The sequence below is a fragment of the Octodon degus genome, unplaced genomic scaffold (assembly GCF_000260255.1).
Source record: "Octodon degus isolate 3935 unplaced genomic scaffold, OctDeg1.0 scaffold00126, whole genome shotgun sequence".
Taxonomy (NCBI): Eukaryota; Metazoa; Chordata; class Mammalia; order Rodentia; family Octodontidae; genus Octodon; species Octodon degus.
Window position 1 is genome coordinate 7089035 of NW_004524702.1, and position 17949 is coordinate 7106983.

Sequence of the window (17949 nt, forward strand, 5' to 3'; positions counted from 1 at the left end):
CCCCCCTCCTCCTCGCAGCACTGGAGATTGTTGAACTCAGTCAGGGGCTTTCTACTAAGTTACATCCATAGCCCAACCTTGTGAAACTTTATTTCTCTAAGTTGACAAATTGCCCAGGACAAGTGCACAGTGCCCCCCCCCCCTGCCGCCTCCCGGAATACGGGGATTTCAGGCGTGTGCCACCGTCCTCGGCTCTCTCTCTTCCTCGGGCATTCACCTCTGTTCCGTGAGTCGACTTCCCATGGCTCCCCTGCAGAAACAGCGCTGGGCTCTCAGGTGTCCGGGGAAGCCGGGACCAAGCACCGGAAGTGCCGGAGGACGCTGACTTTCTTCTTGCTCCCAGGCAGAGGGGATGATCAGCGAGATCCGCTCTGCTTTTGAAGAGGCCCTGGACCAGCTGGTTTGGATGGACGAGAAGACCCGGCAGGCAGCCAAAGAGAAAGTAAGCTGTGGCTGGGGCTGGGGCGGCACCTCCAGGTGGGGGTGGAGAACTGCGCCTCGCTGGGAGCTGGGCAGGCGAGCCTTACTTAGCCTGTCTCTTCAGGCAGACGCCATCTATGATATGATTGGCTTCCCGGACTTCACCCTGGAGCCCAAGGAGCTGGACGACGTGTACGACGGGGTGAGCACCCTTCAGCCCAGTGCGGGCTGCCCTGTGGCGTCAGCGTGCGGAGCTCACAGATGCGGTTGGAAGGAGATGCGGCTCGGCTTACGAGCCAGGCTGCAGTCTGGATGGCAGCAAGATGAGTGTAAACGAGCGAACAGGGGCTCGGAGCCAGGTTTGCGTCCAGACATGTTTCTGCCCCTCACTAACTGTGGGCCTTGGGCAAGACCGCTCTGGGCCTCCGTTTGTCTGTCTACAAAGTTAATTAGAAAAAAAGTGGGGGCCAGGGAGATAGCTCAATAGAATAAGTGCTTGCCTGGCAAACGCAGGGTCCTGAGTTCAATCCCTGGTACCACAAGAAAAAAGAAAAAAAGTGACCAGTGATATCAATCCCTTCAAGAATAGCACCTTCCCTTCACCCTACCGTTATTTACTTTACAGGCTATTAGGAGAACAAAAGAAGGGAGTATGTATTAAAAAAAAACAATATGGACAGAATATGTACTGTTTAAATATTGGCAATGTTCTACTGTTTTATTCCTATTCTACAGTTGGGAAAACTGAGGCTTGTAGAGGTTCCGAATGAGTAGTCAAGCTGGCTCTGTTATCTTCTCCAGCATATTCTCACTTGCTTTCTGTCTCCCAACATCCGCATAGTATGAAGTCTCTGAAGATTCTTTCTTCCAAAACATGTTGAATTTGTACAACTTCTCTGCCAAGGTGATGGCTGACCAGCTTCGCAAGCCTCCCAGCCGAGATCAGTGAGAGCGGGCAGCCCAGACCCTGGGGGCAGCAGGGAGGTGGGCGATCATCTTTGGGGGTGGGTGGTCCAGGGCCCTTGCAGGGTCTGGGGCAGGGCCTGTGGGCCACCAGGACAGCCAGGAGCCCCATCTGTGCCCCCTCCTCCCACAGGTGGAGCATGACCCCCCAGACGGTGAATGCCTACTACCTTCCAACCAAGAATGAGATCGTCTTCCCTGCTGGCATCCTGCAGGCCCCCTTCTATGCCCGCAACCACCCCAAGTGTGTCTGAGGCGGTGGGGCTGTGGGCTGGAGCCTCGGCCAGTGGGTGAGCGGGGAGCAGAGTCACAGGGGGGATTTAGAAGCCCCTCTACTGTGTCATCACTCCCTTCCTAGGGCCCTGAACTTTGGCGGCATTGGTGTGGTCATGGGCCATGAGCTGACACATGCTTTTGATGACCAAGGTATGGGCCCACAGAATTGTCCTCTGCAGCCTAGAATCTCAGTGCCTCCTGCAAAGGTGTGGGGTGAAGGAGGTGGGCCTTAGGGGCTCTAGAGTCTGTAGGCCAGCACTGGTGGGGGGCACTCGGGTCCCCAGGGGTGAGCTGTCCTGTGGTACGGCACAAAGGTGATCTCCTTAGGGCGCGAGTATGACAAGGAAGGGAACCTGAGGCCCTGGTGGCAGAACGAGTCGCTGGCGGCCTTCCGGAACCACACAGCCTGCATGGAGGAGCAGTATGGTCAGTACCAGGTCAATGGGGAGAGGCTCAACGGCCGCCAGACGCTGGGCGAGAACATTGCCGACAACGGGGGCCTGAAGGCTGCCTACAACGTGAGTGTGGCGGTAGTGGGACAAGGGCTTCGAGCAAGGGCGGGCCCTGGGCACTCTGCCTTTCTTCTCCCAGGCATACCAGGCTTGGCTGAGGAGGCATGGGGAGGAGCAGCAGCTGCCGGCCGTGGGGCTCACCAACCACCAGCTCTTCTTTGTGGGGTTTGCTCAGGTATCTGTCCCAGAAATCCCTTCTGACGCTCCCTCCAGGATGTCACCAGGAAGGGTTAAGGGGTTGGGGGCATTCAGAGAAGGGGCTGGAAAGTGGGGCCAAAGTTGGGGATCGCAAACGGGGTGTGAAGGCCCAGAACCCACAGAGGCAAGCTAAAGAGGGAGAGGTGGGCAGGAGGATTTGGCAGATCTCAAAGGCCAGGGCTGCCCTGTGTGGGGGTGATGGTGATGCTCTCCTTGCTGCTGTGGTTAGCAATGCAGTAGACCAAAACACGCACTAGCCACGAATGCAGGAAAAGCAGGGCAAGGACCCAGGCAGGATGTCCTCCAAGCTGGGAGGGACCGTGCCTTTGCTGCCTGTGTTGAAGGACTTGGGGACAGAGGGCTCCTGCAGACCCTTGGAGTTGAAATGCCCTCCACAGCGTCCCCCAGTGCCCCTGAGCAGAGGGCTCGGGGCAGCAGTGGTTTGTGCTCCTGACACAGCCCTGTGAGTGTTCCCACATCTGTCCTGGCCCACAGGTGTGGTGCTCAGTCCGCACACCAGAGAGCTCTCATGAGGGGCTGGTGACCGATCCCCACAGCCCTGCGCGCTTCCGCGTGCTGGGTACGCTGTCCAACTCCCGGGACTTCCTGCACCACTTTGGCTGCCCCATCGGCTCCCCCATGAACTCAGGGCAGCTGTGTGAGGTGTGGTAGACTTTGGGGCTGGAGGGGGGATGGCCGGCTGTCTCCAGAGCCTGGGGCTTCTTGGTTGGGAGAAAGCAAACACGCGCTGGGCTGGGTCCAGCACCTCCACACTACAGTGAACGCTTGGCCCGTCCCTCCCTGCTACCACACTGTGCCTCTGCTTTGGGGGTGCCCCTGCCTCCAGCAGAGTCCCCACCATTCACTGTGACACCCTTCCGTGTCACCCAGCCTGGCATCTGGGTGGGGGCCAGTTCCATAGGAAGGAGTCTGCCTCTCGAGGCCTCAACTCAGTGAGCTTGGGGGCCTCGGGGCCCGCTGTGCCTCTCTGCTCCTCCCAGCCTCAAGCAGCACCCCTTGGCACTGGGCTCGGCTCCCAGCAGCCCTGTGCGCCTTGTGCTGATGCCACACACTGCTGCCCACCCTCATGGTCAGACCCACTATGCTCAGCTCTCAGCGGAAGCCAAAGGGCTTTAAGCTTTCCTGCAGCCTCCAGCCCTGGGCTGAGGGGGAAGCAGGTGTGTGTAGGGGATGCTGGTTCCTATCATTCAGGGCATGAGTCTCAGGGGTGACTGGTTCTCCCTGGACCAAGCAGATAAAGCAAGAAGAAGGAAAGACAGAGTTTATTTTTACAGGGAAGAGGGTGGGGAGAGTGTGATCTCCACCATGTAGGACCCTATGCCAATAAACAGACCCGCATCAGTCAACCTGTCTCTTCCTTTAGTCCTGTGTTCATTTATTCATTTTCCCATTCCCCTAATATTTATTGAACAGTCACTATGTGCCAGGCATTCTTCTAGAAACTCCTTAGGGCCGGGGAGATAGCTCAGTAGAATAAGTGCCAGTGCAGGATCCAAAGTTCAAACCCCGGTATTTTAAAAAAAAAAAAAGAACAGAATACCAATTTCTAATTTGATAGACACTCCTTTACTCCCTCCCCTGAGACAGAAGACTAAGATATGAAGCTTTGAGAAGACAGAGAGGCAGGGTGGAGGGCAGGAAGGCAGCTGCTCCACCACTGGGTGGAGCCTGGGTTGGGGCAGTTAGGAAGAGGGGCGGGTGGTCCTTACCCTGCTGTGGAGAGGGAAGCCTTGAGCTCGGAACCCCAGCCTGTGCTATGGCTGAAAGAGCAAACAGTAGCTGCTCATGGCCTCGAAGGCTCAGAGCTCCCAAGACCTGGCATTCCACCCATGCACAGTTATCAACGCCTTCACACTGTCGGGCACAGAGTGCACACAGGCCCTCCACCCTTCAGAGCGAATTGTCCAGCACCTCTTGTATTTTAGCCATCTATGCCAGGTGTCTCATTTCCTAATCCATTCACCCATGTATTCATTCATACATATGACCTCATAAATTTATTATTTTTTTTTTAAAAGATGTTAGTCGCCAACTATGTGTCAGGCACTGGGGATACAAACATGAGTAGGATGATGTCTTCCCTTCGGGGACTGCTCTCCTGTTTCACTGTTATCTGCATGAGCTCACCTCATCCTCACAGTAAGTATACTCTCCAGCCCTCCCACTGCTGAGACAGACAGCCGCCACCCACAACCTAAAGGAGGAGAGGGTTATTGTGGCTTATGGGTTCAGGTGATCTAGACCTTGGTGGGCTGGCTCCGAGGCAGGGACATCATGGCAGACAGTGTGGCAGAGCGAAGATGCTTAGTTCATGTCAACTGGGAGTCAGAACAGAAAAACTGTGCCAGAAAGGAAGGGGGCCAGGAGTCCCAAGATCAAACCTCCATGACCCACCCAGAGACACTTAGAAGTGTACTTTACTAACCTGCTGGGCATTTCTTAGTCCAATGAAGCTGACGTATCAAGATTGGCAATCATGTGCTCTGGTCCTCATCAAACAGATCCATCCTTAATTATGTCATTGCAATCAAAGAGATCTGGATTGAAATTGAGGTTCTGGTTAATTGTGGAGTTTGTGTCCATTCCCTAATGTCCATGAGATTCAGTTTCCTCATGTGTAAGATGGACAAAATCTTAGTCCCTTCCTTGTTGCTGGGACAAAGCAAACCCACAAATTAAATGAGCAGCAGTTTAGTAGGGTTTACAGTTGCAGGCTATAGTCAATTGGCTCCCGGGCAGCGACAGCAGGACAGAGAAGCACAGAGGAGGAAGAGCTGCTCATATCATGGCCTTATGGCAGGCCACCAGCAGCGAAGCGGAGACAGGCCCAGAGGGAACCCCCTCTTCCAGCCTGACCCTACCTCCTTTTAGGTCAGCTAGCTTAACTGCCCCATGGTTCAGTCCCCATCCCACAGGCCCACCTGGGAGCACATGAGGCTGAGGGACATTTTTTTTTTTTTTAAATTTAGTACAAGTTCTCACTACACAGCTCAGACTCATGGTGATCCTCCTGTTTTCAGCCTCCCAAGCACTGGGATTACAGGTGTGTGCCACCACGCCCACGCTCAATCTCCATCTCAGCATGCCCCAGGGGCGGGGCCAGCACAGCACGTGGGTTCCTGCGTCAGTCTAAGCAGGTGCTTTAATAAGCTGAGTTATCCAGCCAGCCCTGTTGAGGGACATTATTAATCTAAGCCACAGGAGGCAAAATGGTAGCATCCGATTTCACTGCTCACTAAGATTCAGTGTTCCCCAAGGTACAAGTGGGGGTGTTTGTCTTGTTCAAAATGGGGAAAGGGATGGGGCTGGTGAGATGGCTCAGTGGTCTAAAGCACCTACTTACAACAAGCTTAGCAAAGCACAGGGACTGCGGTTCAATCCCCCAGCACCACATGCCAGCCAGCCCCGCCCCCTGGTGGGCTGAGCTGGCCACACACACACACACACACACACACACACTTACTTAAATAAATAAAATTTAAAAAAAAAATGGGGAAAGGGAGAGTTTGACTGTGATTGCTGCTCAGACCTTGTCCTCTTGGTGATGTCCCTAATGTGTTCCAGTTGGAATTGTGTATCCTGCCCCAGCTGTTCAGCTGTACCCACAAAGAGCTGTAAACGGGCCATAGCACGTTCCAGGAGATTCTGGTGGCTCCCCAGGTGAAATACACAGCTGTGCTCAAAAGGAGCAATGTAGCCATATGTGGTGGTGCATGCCTGTAATCCTAGCACTTGGGAGGCTGAGGCAGGGGGATTACAGAGTGTGAGGCAGCCTGGGCTACGTAGTGAGTTCAAGGTCATCCTGAACTGCAGAGTGAGACCCTGGATTTTTTTTTTTTTTTAAGTCAACTTATGAACTTAGGAAATTCCAGAATCCAGAGATATTAAATGATTTGTGGAGTTTGGGTATGGGTCAAGGGATGAGATTTAGAATGGGAGAGAGGTAACTGGAAATAGAGTTAGCAGGACAGAGGTTCACCCTTTTTTTTTTTTTGGCAGAACCAGGGATTGAACTCAGGCCCTTGCGCTTGCCAGGGAAGCGCTTATTCCACTGAGCCATCTCCCCAGCCCCTGGTTCACCCCTTTTTTTTGCTTCACCCTTTTTGACACCTGATTTCAGAGGCCAACTTAGGATCCTGACCAACTGACCAGTATGGCATCAAAACTTCATATTTGCCAAAAGGCCAAAGTGTCAAGTAATGATAATAATTACCAGCTTTCATTTGCTGAAACCCTAATTTTTTTTTTTTTTGCTTAAACCTGTGTTAACCACTTTATCTCATTAAATTTCCACAGCAATTTATAAGCTGATTTTGCTATTGTCTCTATTATTCAAGTGGGGAAATGGAGGACTGCACTGCTCCCAATGTCAGAGAAGTCAAATTGCATTTAGGTTTACAACTCAGACACCCTTATTCACTACCATTTTGTCCTCCACATCACAATAATGGAGTTTAGACTCTAACACAGACATGTCTTCTGGCCAAATTCATCATGTTTCCATCATGTTTTCAAGTGGGACCATCACCAACAATAGGTGCATTTCCATGCTTTCTTGGGCAAGCAATAGTGGCAACCAGGTGACTGCAGGAAGCCTAGACACACACTGAGCTGAAGCAAAGTCAGGCAGTATGTGTTTGCTGAAAACTCTGCAGGTGCTTGGTTCCAGAGGCAAGGTGAGGTGAACATCCGCGACAGATGTGACCTTTCTCCCCGCAGCCCCATCGGGCTGTGGATGTGCCTCTGTGATATGTTCTGGTGTGTTGAGGAAGGAGGGAAATGAAGGACTGTGCTCCTGGGTAGACACATGGCAGCAATTCTCACAGAAGTGCTGCCCATCTCCTACGCTACCCCACTGGGAAGTCTAATTTCCATCCTGAAGAAGGTAACGTGCCAACAAATATGGTTTTACCTTTGGTAGCACTTTAGAAATGTCAGGCTGGAAGAGTGCCTCATTAAGACAGTTTCAGTGGGCCTATCATAGATCACAAACGGGGAATCCTGACAATTTGCCAATTCCCAGCTCTGGGCTCCAGAGAATGCCCCCAAAGAGTCATTACTGAACACAAAGATGACTGAAGAATACAAAGCTATTCATTCATTCATTCATTCATTCATTCATTCATCTGCTAAGTCTTCGTTGAAGACCTACTATAAGCCAGGAACTAGGCATGGTACTAGGGGCACTTAAGATACTTCCTTGTCCTCCAGGAGCTCAGAATATAGATAGGGAGAGGTATGAGTACATGGAAGAAACAAATAACTTGAAAGGTAGGGTGGCATAAGGATCTGAGACAGGTGATATAGAGCTGGAGTTCAGGGATGGGAGAATTTACCAGCTGAGAACAGGAAAGGACATTCCACACAGAAGGAATAGCAACGTAAAAAGGCTAAGCAGCTTGAGGGGGCCAGGCCACGTTCACAAGTGCAAAGTGTTTAGGATGATCAGATGAGGGCACATGAAGGTGACATCACAGGGGAGAGTCTGGAGAAGAGCAGTGGTAACAATAGGTATAAAACAGGGAATCGTAAGATTTGCTGTCAGTTCTGGGAGTTAACAGTGATGGCCGCACACAACCTGGCTGTTTGAAGAATAACAGGCTAACAAAGCAGCAAGCCGGTGGCAGTTGTGCAGTGCTGCGTGTAGCCTGGTGGACGTACGTTACGTGAGTGCCAACTTTGAGGTGAGTGGCTCTTAGGTGAGAAGAGGCAGCTGTAAGACACATGGTTCTGCATCTTGGGCCAAATTTGGGGAACAGCACCATAGGCTGACAGGTGCAATTTGAAGGGAGGATAGAGAAGAGGACATGTAATGGGTTGGCACCTGATTAGAGACCACAAAATTAGGAGTTTGCCCAAATAGGGAGGAATATTCCTGGGACTGTAGTTGACCAAAATGAACCTTGAGGGGCTGGTGAGATGGCTCAGTGGTCTAAAGCACCTACTTAGAACAAGCTTAGCAAAGCACAGGGACCGCGGTTCCATCCCCCAGCACCACATGCCAGCCAGCCCGCCCCCTGGTGGGCTGAGCTGCCCCCCCTACACAAATTTTTTTTAAAAAATAAATAAAAAGAATGGACTTCAAACTTTACACCTATATCCATTCAAACATTTAGCCAACAGTTATAGAAATATAGATTTGAGACAAAAGCCTAATGTCCCAAGAGAGCAGGGAGCAATAGACAAAGGCCAAGTAGAGCTGCTGTCTGTCACTTGTAAATTCCGGGCAAGCTAGGATTCAAGGCTGCAGATAACAGCTTCTCCTGCTGGCGCCCTGTCCTTTGATCCCTTGCTTGGGATGTTATCAGCTAGCATTTGTGTGGACCTAGAGTTAGGCAAATGGTGGAAGTCAATAGAGATAGTAGTTTGTATTCACTTAGGTAATTATGCACATTCCTTAGTTGCCTTTACCCCTCAATAAAAGTGAGATGCTTCTGAGGCTCTGGGCTCACTTGGAGAGAGACTAATCTCAGTGAGACCTCTGAAGCTTTCGGCACCGACCCGTAACATACAACAGTCAGCTCTAAGTATGCTGTGCTACTTTAAAAAGAAAAAGAAAACCACTTTCTGCATTCTTTAATGTGTCAGAACTCAAAAATAAGACTTCAGACAAAATGCTGAATATTCCCACCAGGAAAAGGGAAACATAATTACCTCATTTCTTGCATCTTCTAGCCACACACTCACACCCACCCATCCACAGTCCAAGCTGAAGAAGAAACCTCGAGGGTTTGCCTCAAACAGTTAAGGCATGGAAGGCCGAAAGTCGGAGGTTCAAATCCTCATTCTAGGGCATAGGACAGGCCTCGCTTCAACCCTGCTCGCCATGTAGTCCTGACATAAAGCCTTTCAGTTCCACCCCTTCTAAGTCATAACGTGAAAAAAACACCAAAGGCCGAGGGCAAGTGGTCAGCTCCAGAATTCGGCACTGGACATAGCACTTAACTTATCCACCTCCACTCCATGTGGCCCCTAGAAAGAATTGAGGGAGTAGTAATGACAGGGAACTCTTCTTCAACGGGGGCAAAAGTGCAAAACAGATTACCCAAGCCATCCAAGCGTTCTGTCAGCCGGGCGTTGGTGCCGCATGCCTGTAACTCCAGCCCTCGGAGCCTGAGGCAGGAGAGTGTTGAGAGTTCAAGACCAGCCTGGGGTACAAAGTGAGCAAAAGTCCCGTTACCTTACCCTACTCAACCAACTGGAGTGCCACTGTCGGTTCTACTCACATTGGTAGGTACCCTGCCGCGCCCGGCCGGTACCCTGCTCTCAACCTCACTCATCGCAGCAGCCCAAAACCCACGCCGCACGTCCAAGTAGCGCCTAGCCGAGTGGAGCGGAGCCGAGCCGAGCCGAGTGGCGCGCTGGAGGCTGGGAATCGCAGTTCTCCAAAGGCACCCGGGGGCGGGCCCAAAGGGCGGGACTCCCGTCGTTTCCGGTTGTGGGCGGGGCTCCTCCGCCGGCTCGCGCGAGGCCCTTTGGGAAGAGGGGGCGGTGCGAGCAGGTGCGCGCGCAGCAGTCAGGCTGTGGTGGTGGAGATGGAGGAGGGTGGCCGGGACAAGACACCGGTGCAGCCTCAGCAAGCCCCAGGGACGGTCCCCGGCGGCACGGACGACAAGTCGAGCGGCAAGGAGCGGCGGGATGCAGGAGACAAGGACAAAGAGCAGGAGCTGGTGAGGCGCGATCCGGGAAACCGGCGGGGAAGGCCGCGGGGCTGAGTCACCGCGTTCCCGCAGGCCTCGGCCCGACTGCCAAACAGCCCCACAGCGTCAGAGAGAGGGCAGGTGGGGAGACCCCTGGGGCTCTTAGCACCTGCCTCTCTGCCCGCCCTTCTCTTGCACGCTGCCACCTTGGCCGTGCCTAGCAGCCCGTACCACCGCCTTAGGAGATGGGATCGGAGACCTAGTTGTTCTCATTTCCAAGAACAGCATTCCAGCGGAACCAAACCGCCTTCCCCACAGGGCTTCCCATTCCCGCCCCTCTTCTTGGCCACCTGCCCCTCGTAGGAGGCCGGCGTCCTCTCCACCTGCCACAGGGTGAATGGGAGGACGCTGTGAGTGGGATCCTTCACTTGACGAACTTCTTCCCCCCAACCCTCCAGTCAGAGGAGGACAAACAGCTTCAAGATGAACTGGAGATGCTCGTGGAACGGCTGGGGGTGAGTCAGTCATATGTTAATGTGAACCAGCGCAGATTCGGATCTTTTCTAGTTGTTGGCTTTACTCTGTTTTGAGGCAACAACTCCTATATGAGATGGACTGTATTTTTAGGTCAGTGTTATGGTGAAGATGTGAGGGGGGACAGTTACAAAGGATATTTGAAGTGAACTACTTGTTTCTGTGTCAGGCAATGTTCAGGGTGTTGGGGAATGGCGGGTGAATGGGACAGTTATTTCCCTAGTGGAGGTGCTATTTAAAAGTGTCTCTGTGTACTGAGTTAGGGGAGTGTGACTCCTTTTGTCTGAGCTGTAACATCTCCCGATCAGGAGAAGGACACATCCCTGTACCGACCAGCCCTGGAGGAACTTCGAAGGCAGATTCGTTCTTCTACAACTTCTATGACCTCAGTGCCCAAGCCCCTCAAATTTTTGCGTCCACACTATGGCAAACTAAAGGAAATCTATGAGAATATGGCTCCTGGGGAGAATAAGGTAAAAACTGTTTCAGAAGCTGATGGAGAATCTAGTTGAGGAATTCCTTTTCTTCTAGACCATGGGGCTCCCTAGAAATCTGCTAAACCTAGTATCTGGTCTCATTGAACAGAATTCATCACAGTGAAAACAAAAAGAAAAAAAAAAGTGCTGAACGGAGAGTCAGCGCCTCAAAAAATGTTTCTGTCATTTATGTTGAATCTTGGGCTATCCCTTGTGGGATTTATTTCCAGTTTATATTTAGTCTTAGTTTTTCTCTCATATACATGTAAAATATAAATAAATAAGAAAGAAGGGCAGGCCAGACAGCTTGGCGGATTAAAGCGCCTGCTTAGGGAGAGCGCAACAACCAGAGTTTGATCCCAGGTGTGCCCTACCAGCTGTGTCCCTGGGGCGCACTGAGACAGCGATTGAGGCTGGGCATGGTGGCGCATGCCTGTAATCTCAGCACTTGGGAGGCTGAAAACAGGAGGATCACTACGAGTCCGATCTACGAAGTGAGACCCTGTAGACCCTGTACCAAATACATAAAAAAAAAATCTCTATATCCAGTTCAGTTACTTCTCTGCCTCTTGATTCAACCCTAATTCAGAAATCTTTAGTTTTCACTGAATTTAATGGCCAGCCTCTTAACTGACCTGGCTTTTGTTCTTTACTACCTAATGTAGTTTACTCGTTTAGCAGCTATAGTGGGCTTCCTAGGTTCTAGGTCTTTTTTGCTTAGAACTTAATCACTTATTGCAATTAAAATTCAAATTGGACATGGTGGTGCACCTGTATATTCTAGCTACTCAGGAGGCTGAGGTAGAAGGATCTCTTGAATCCAAAAATTTGGGACCGGGGCTGGTGAGATGGCTCAGTGGTCTAGAGCTCCTACTTAGAACAGGCTTGGCAAAGCACAGGGACCACGCTTCAGTCCCCCAGCACCACATGCCAGCCCGCCCCGCCTCCTGGTGGGCTGAGCTGGACACACACACACACACACACACACACACACAAATAAATAAACTTTAAAAAAAAAAAAAATTGGGGACCAATCTGGTAAATAAGAGCCCATCTCTTAAAAGAATCAATTATGGCAGGCAGGGTGGCACATGCCTGTAATCTCAGCACTTATGAAGCTGAGGCAGCAGGATCACAAATTCAAACCCAGAAACTCATCTAGGTGGGGCAACTTAATTAGACATTGCCTCAAAAAAAAAAAAAAAAAGGTTGGATATAGCTCAGTGTGAAGGCCCTGGGTTTAGTTACTAGTACCTCAAAAATAAGTAACATCCAGAGGTGCCTTCTTTGTTGCTTTCCCTCTTTATCATCTTTCAGCTATGTTGGCCTAAAAGAGATAGTGAACAAGTATCTCTTAGGTTTATTTATCATTTATTTATTTATTTGGTACCAGGGATCAAACTCTGGACCTTGTGCTTGCTAAGCAACTTAAGATTATTTAGAGGGTTAGCTTAGGTAACATTTTTAATACAGAGAATGGTATATTTTTAATAATTTGGGGAATAAGGGGTTGGGGAGATGGCTCAGTAGAGGCCTGAGTTCAATCCCTGGCTCCGCGAAAATAATAATAATTTGGGGGATAGTGACAGTGATATTAATTTCATCATATTCCCCTTACTTTGGGCTGTTGGATTGGCTCCCATGAACTGCTTTCTTTATAGCGTTTTGCTGCTGACATCATCTCTGTTTTGGCTATGACCATGAGCGGGGAGCGTGAATGCCTCAAGTATCGCTTAGTGGGCTCCCAGGAAGAATTGGCATCGTGGGGTCATGAGTATGTCAGGTAAGAACTTTTTTTCTCAAGAATCTGAAGGGGATTCTGAGGCATCCGTTGTTCTGTGTTCAGTCTTGGCGCACTCTCTATACTAGAGTATCGATGTGTTAAATATCCCAGACACTGAGTTCCTTGATCCACAGGGAACTGCTTTCTCCACAACTGTGCACCCATAATGTACTGTGCTGTCTGTAGGCATCTGGCAGGAGAAGTGGCTAAGGAGTGGCAGGAGCTGGATGATGCAGAGAAAGTACAGCGGGAGCCGTTGCTTACACTTGTGAAGGAGATTGTCCCCTACAACATGGCCCACAATGCAGAGCATGAGGCATGTGACCTCCTCATGGAAATCGAGCAGGTGGACATGCTGGAGAAGGACATCGATGAGAATGCATATGCGAAGGTCTGCCTGTATCTCACCAGGTGAGTACGCATGGTAGAGACTAGTGTCAGAGAAGCCCTTCTCAGCTGTGCCTCCTCTGTTCTCCCAGAGCATCTGCTTCAAGGGTCATATCAGGCTGTAATTAATTTGTTGACATCCATTAATTTCTGGAGAACAGAGTTTTGTATTGTTTTAGGAGTCCTAACATCTAGAGTAGTGTTGTCTGGAATATACTTAGCATTCAGTATTTAGGGTACTTTGGGTAAGTGAATTAAATGAGGTGAACAAATGTCTGAGACATTGCTAATTCTTTATTACTTTTACTTTGTAGTTGTGTGAATTATGTCCCAGAGCCTGAGAATTCTGCCCTGCTGCGTTGTGCCTTGGGTGTGTTCCGAAAGTTTAGCCGTTTTCCTGAAGCGCTGAGATTGGCATTGATGCTTAATGACATGGAGCTGGTAGAAGACATCTTCACCTCTTGCAAGGATGTGTATGTGGGGAAGAAGTTGGCACAGGAAGAGATAAGCCGTGCATGGAGCATTTTCACGAGGCGTAGTACTACTGGCTAGGCCCAAGGAATTTTCCGTTTCCCTTGATGGATGAGAGTGAACAGATGTGATGGCTTTCTCTCACAGGGTGGTACAGAAGCAGATGGCATTCATGCTAGGCCGGCATGGGGTGTTCCTTGAGCTGAGTGAAGATGTGGAGGAGTATGAGGACCTGACGGAGATCATGTCAAATGTACAGCTTAACAGCAACTTCTTGGCCTTGGCTCGGGAGGTGAGAATCTTTTTCTTCTTTCCATGAGTACTTTTTGATTATAATTTTAAATTTTACCTGTCATTTTACCTACCTGGCTGTACCTCTGCCTAGACTCTCCCTAGTGGGGAATGCTATGCAGTGAGATGACAAGGTCTGCTAGAGGCGCACTGGGTAATCCAGTGGTAACCTTCTGGCTTCTTTTCAGTTGGACATCATGGAGCCCAAGGTGCCTGATGACATCTACAAAACCCACCTGGAGAATAACAGTGAGTATCTCTCACTGTGAGGGGGATTGAAGGATTGTTAATTGCTCCACTTGTACTGGGAGTGGTGGCTTGGCCTACCCACTTGCCCTGGAGAGCTCAGCATTCCCCCCAGCTTTTTTTCCAGGCCACTGGGACATAAATAGAGGATCCTAAAGAGTCAGTTTCAGAACAAGAGACAGGCTGCCACACTGTGTTCCTTTCTTACCCTGTTCACAGCCTTTCCTCCCTTCTCCCTCCTATACAGGGTTTGGTGGCAGTGGCTCTCAGGTGGACTCTGCTCGCATGAACCTGGCCTCCTCTTTTGTGAATGGCTTTGTAAATGCAGCCTTTGGCCAGGACAAATTGCTTACTGATGATGGAAACAAATGGCTTTACAAAAACAAGGATCATGGTATAATTTTGTTACTATTTTAACTTTTTGTCCTCCTACAAAAAGTTCCCTGATGAAGGTGTTCCTAGGGTTCAGTAGTACAGGGTGGGTCTAGGAGTTACCTCAAGGAGGGGCCCTTTTAAGGCTGGTGGATTTTTTTCATTGCAGGAATGTTGAGTGCAGCCGCATCCCTTGGCATGATTCTGCTGTGGGATGTGGATGGTGGCCTCACTCAGATTGACAAGTACCTGTACTCCTCCGAAGACTACATCAAGGTTGGTCTGGCTGGCCTTTCTTATCAGAGCTTCCTACATTTGGGTGGGCAGCTGTACCTCCCTGTTGGTCATGAAGTGTACCTCTTCAATTAAGTCAGGTACACAGTGAGGCCCTTGTGGACTCTCTGTGCCAGGGAAGGTACAGTGCCTGAGCAGAGAATCTGCTTGCTCTTTGTAGTCAGGAGCGCTCCTGGCCTGTGGGATTGTGAACTCCGGGGTCCGGAATGAGTGTGACCCTGCCCTGGCACTGCTGTCAGACTACGTGCTGCACAATAGCAACACCATGAGGCTCGGCTCCATCTTTGGGTAAGGCTTCTTGCCTCTCCTCCTGGTAGCCCTCAGCCTGTATGCTCTGGTGAACAAGGACTGGGCCCTTTTCACCTTTGGGTTGCCAAGGACTGCCACCCTGTGAACAAATGTTTTGCTCTCAGAGCATGTTTATTGAAACAATGAAGAAATGACCGGTCCTGTTTTCTCTCTTCCTGTCTCATGTTATCCCTGGCTGCCACTCTGGCTGTTGCAGGCTAGGCTTGGCCTATGCTGGCTCAAATCGTGAGGATGTTCTGACTCTACTGTTGCCCGTGATGGGAGACTCCAAGTCCAGCATGGAGGTGAGTAGAAGCTGTTGGTTGTTTGTGGTAGGTGGGGAAGGTACTCTGAGTGTCTTTGTGACAAATTATGAAAAAAATATGTCTATGTGAGGGCCGGGGAAATAACTCAATAGAATTAGCACTTGCCTGGCAAACACAGGGTCCTGAGTTCAATCCCTAATAACAGAAAAAAAAAAAAGATATCTGTATGATGGGGACATCTCAAGCTCTTTAAAACTGGGATTTCTAGTCCAATTGAGGCTGGGTGTTGAAGCTGACATTTTGGTACTGAGCTTCAGCCCTTGAGATCCCTGAGTAATTGCTTATTACTTGGACTAGGGAGGGACTGTGTCAGTCAGCTTTTTATTACTGTAACAAAATACCTGAGATTAATAGGAAGGTGGATTATGGCTTACAGTTTGGAGGTTGAGGTATGTGGTCCTACAGTCCCATTGCTTTGGACGGAGCAGTGTTCTGTGGCCAGAACACATAGAAAAACAAGACTGCTCACCTCAGTGCAAGCCAGGGAGCACAGAATGGGACAGGGCCCGGGTGCTGCTCAGACCTGAAGACCACACTCTTTGCTTCCACTACCTCCCAGTAGTGCCACCTTGTGGACTAAGTCTTTAACACGTGGATCTTTTGGGGCAAAGCTATAGCAGTGACTTTTCATTGAGGGTCCCCCCCCCTTTGGCTTTTTGAGACAGGGTCTCACTTTGTAGTGCACACTGGCCTTTTGTTATTGTTGTTGTTGTTGTTACGGGGAATGGAACTCACGACCTCACACTTGCCAGACAGGCGCTGTGCTGCTGAGCTGCATCCCTGGACCTAGACTTGCCTTGGAGTTGCTGTATGTAGTTCAGGCTGGCCTTGAACTCAAACTCATGGCAACCCTCCTGCCTCAGCCTCCCGAGTGCTGTCCTGGGTGGGATTCCAGGTGTGTGCCACCATGCCTGGCTTGTAAGGATAAATGTTAGAAGAGTGTGCAAAGCAGTTGGCCCCATGGCTGGCATACAGTAAGTTTCAGTGAATGGTTGCTGCTGCTGTTTTGATCTATAATCAGGCAGGAAGTGCTTATTCTGGGCCAGCCAGATAGCTCAGTGGATCAAAGCGCCTGTTTAGGCAGACCCAGGGATCAGGGTTTGATCCCTGGCATGCCGTGGGTATGCTGAGACAGTGATTGAGACTGTTGTGTGCCTGTAATCCCAGTGCTTGGGAGGCTGAAAACATGAGGATCACTATGAGTCTGATCTGTGTAGTGAGACCCTGTACTACATACATTTAAAAGTAGAAAAAGGAAGTGCTTGTTCTAAATCCAGTGTGGTTAGGGAAGATGGCTTAATTGTACACTATAGGAATCACCGTCTTGAATCAAGACAGATGATTATTTTAATATTTTGTTCTCTGTAGCCAGGTGTAGTGGTGTATGTCTGTAATCCCAGGAGGCTGAGGCAGGAGGATCACTGCAAGTTTGAGGCCAACCTGGGTTATGTCCTAAGTTCAAGGGCAGTCTGGGCTACATAACGAGACTGTCTCAAAGAAAAAAGGCTTGGCTTGGTACATGCCTATAATCCCAGCACTGAGCAGGCTGGCTGAGGCAAGAGAATCACCTTGAGTTCAAGGCTAGTCTGGGCTACATGGAAAGTTCAAAGCTACCCTGAATTACATAGTGAGACCCTGTCTCAAAAAAGAGGAAAAAGTCTTGCCACAAGTAATACTGGTTTTCTTATTTCTAGGTGGCAGGTGTGACGGCTCTAGCCTGTGGAATGATAGCAGTGGGCTCCTGCAATGGAGATGTCACTTCTACCATCCTTCAGACCATCATGGAGAAGTCAGAGACTGAGCTTAAGGACACTTATGCCCGATGGCTGCCTCTTGGCCTGGGCCTCAACCACCTGGGTGAGGGGCTGGCTCTTGGTTTGGACAGGGGCCAGCAGTCATTGGATACAGCAGGGCAGGTTTACGTGCAAGAGTGAGCTGGCAGAAGCATGTGGCCTCTGACCCCTGGAATCTGTCCTGTAGGGAAGGGTGAAGCCATCGAGGCAATCCTGGCCGCACTGGAGGTTGTGTCGGAGCCTTTCCGCAGCTTTGCCAACACACTGGTGGATGTGTGCGCCTATGCAGGTCTGTGTCTGTCACCATCCTCTGCTTCCCCAGGGTCTACTGCTCTCTTGGTCTTCTTTTTTCTAAGTTCTTTGTCCTTTGTTCTTCATTCTGATATGCCTTAGATTTTTTAAAAAATGTATTTTGATACAGGGTCTCTATCTTGGACTCTAGTGATCTTCCTGTCTCAGCATTCCCAGTGCTGAGATTACAGTCGTGCGCCACCACTCCTGGTCATGGCCGGCTCAGTCCACCTAGAGGTGGGGCTGGTGCGGCATGTGGTGCCGGGGATTGAACGCCAGGCCTTGTGCTTGCCTAAGCAGGCACTTAGTCTGCTGAGCTATCTCACCTGCCCTTTATTTTTTTCTTTTCTTTTTTTTTTTTTTTTTT

At 50.2% G+C, this 17949-nt stretch overlaps 2 protein-coding genes across 3 annotated transcripts in view; both read left to right on the plus strand.

Annotated features, from left to right (window-relative positions):
- Window positions 1-3736, plus strand: part of Ece2 (endothelin converting enzyme 2) — a 38737-nt gene extending 35001 nt beyond the window's left edge. For both annotated transcript variants that reach the window (XM_004640718.2, XM_004640719.2), the window contains exons 12-19: window positions 344-442; window positions 545-622; window positions 1262-1365; window positions 1517-1627; window positions 1742-1809; window positions 1987-2177; window positions 2251-2346; window positions 2865-3736. In XM_004640718.2, coding sequence (XP_004640775.1) covers window positions 344-442; window positions 545-622; window positions 1262-1365; window positions 1517-1627; window positions 1742-1809; window positions 1987-2177; window positions 2251-2346; window positions 2865-3041 — 924 coding nt within the window. In that variant the 3' untranslated portion in view covers window positions 3042-3736. The remainder of the gene's footprint in view (window positions 1-343; window positions 443-544; window positions 623-1261; window positions 1366-1516; window positions 1628-1741; window positions 1810-1986; window positions 2178-2250; window positions 2347-2864) is intronic.
- A 6142-nt stretch (window positions 3737-9878) lies between these two features.
- The window catches only part of Psmd2 (proteasome 26S subunit, non-ATPase 2), an 11776-nt gene continuing 3705 nt past the window's right edge, over window positions 9879-17949 (plus strand). Inside the window, exons 1-14 of the mRNA XM_004640724.2 lie at window positions 9879-10060; window positions 10489-10545; window positions 10873-11037; window positions 12702-12823; window positions 13010-13234; window positions 13525-13683; window positions 13829-13973; window positions 14161-14221; window positions 14466-14612; window positions 14760-14866; window positions 15045-15172; window positions 15390-15477; window positions 17193-17355; window positions 17479-17580. Of these exons, the coding sequence (XP_004640781.1) occupies window positions 9926-10060; window positions 10489-10545; window positions 10873-11037; window positions 12702-12823; window positions 13010-13234; window positions 13525-13683; window positions 13829-13973; window positions 14161-14221; window positions 14466-14612; window positions 14760-14866; window positions 15045-15172; window positions 15390-15477; window positions 17193-17355; window positions 17479-17580 (1804 nt within the window). The 5' untranslated portion in view covers window positions 9879-9925. The remainder of the gene's footprint in view (window positions 10061-10488; window positions 10546-10872; window positions 11038-12701; window positions 12824-13009; window positions 13235-13524; window positions 13684-13828; window positions 13974-14160; window positions 14222-14465; window positions 14613-14759; window positions 14867-15044; window positions 15173-15389; window positions 15478-17192; window positions 17356-17478; window positions 17581-17949) is intronic.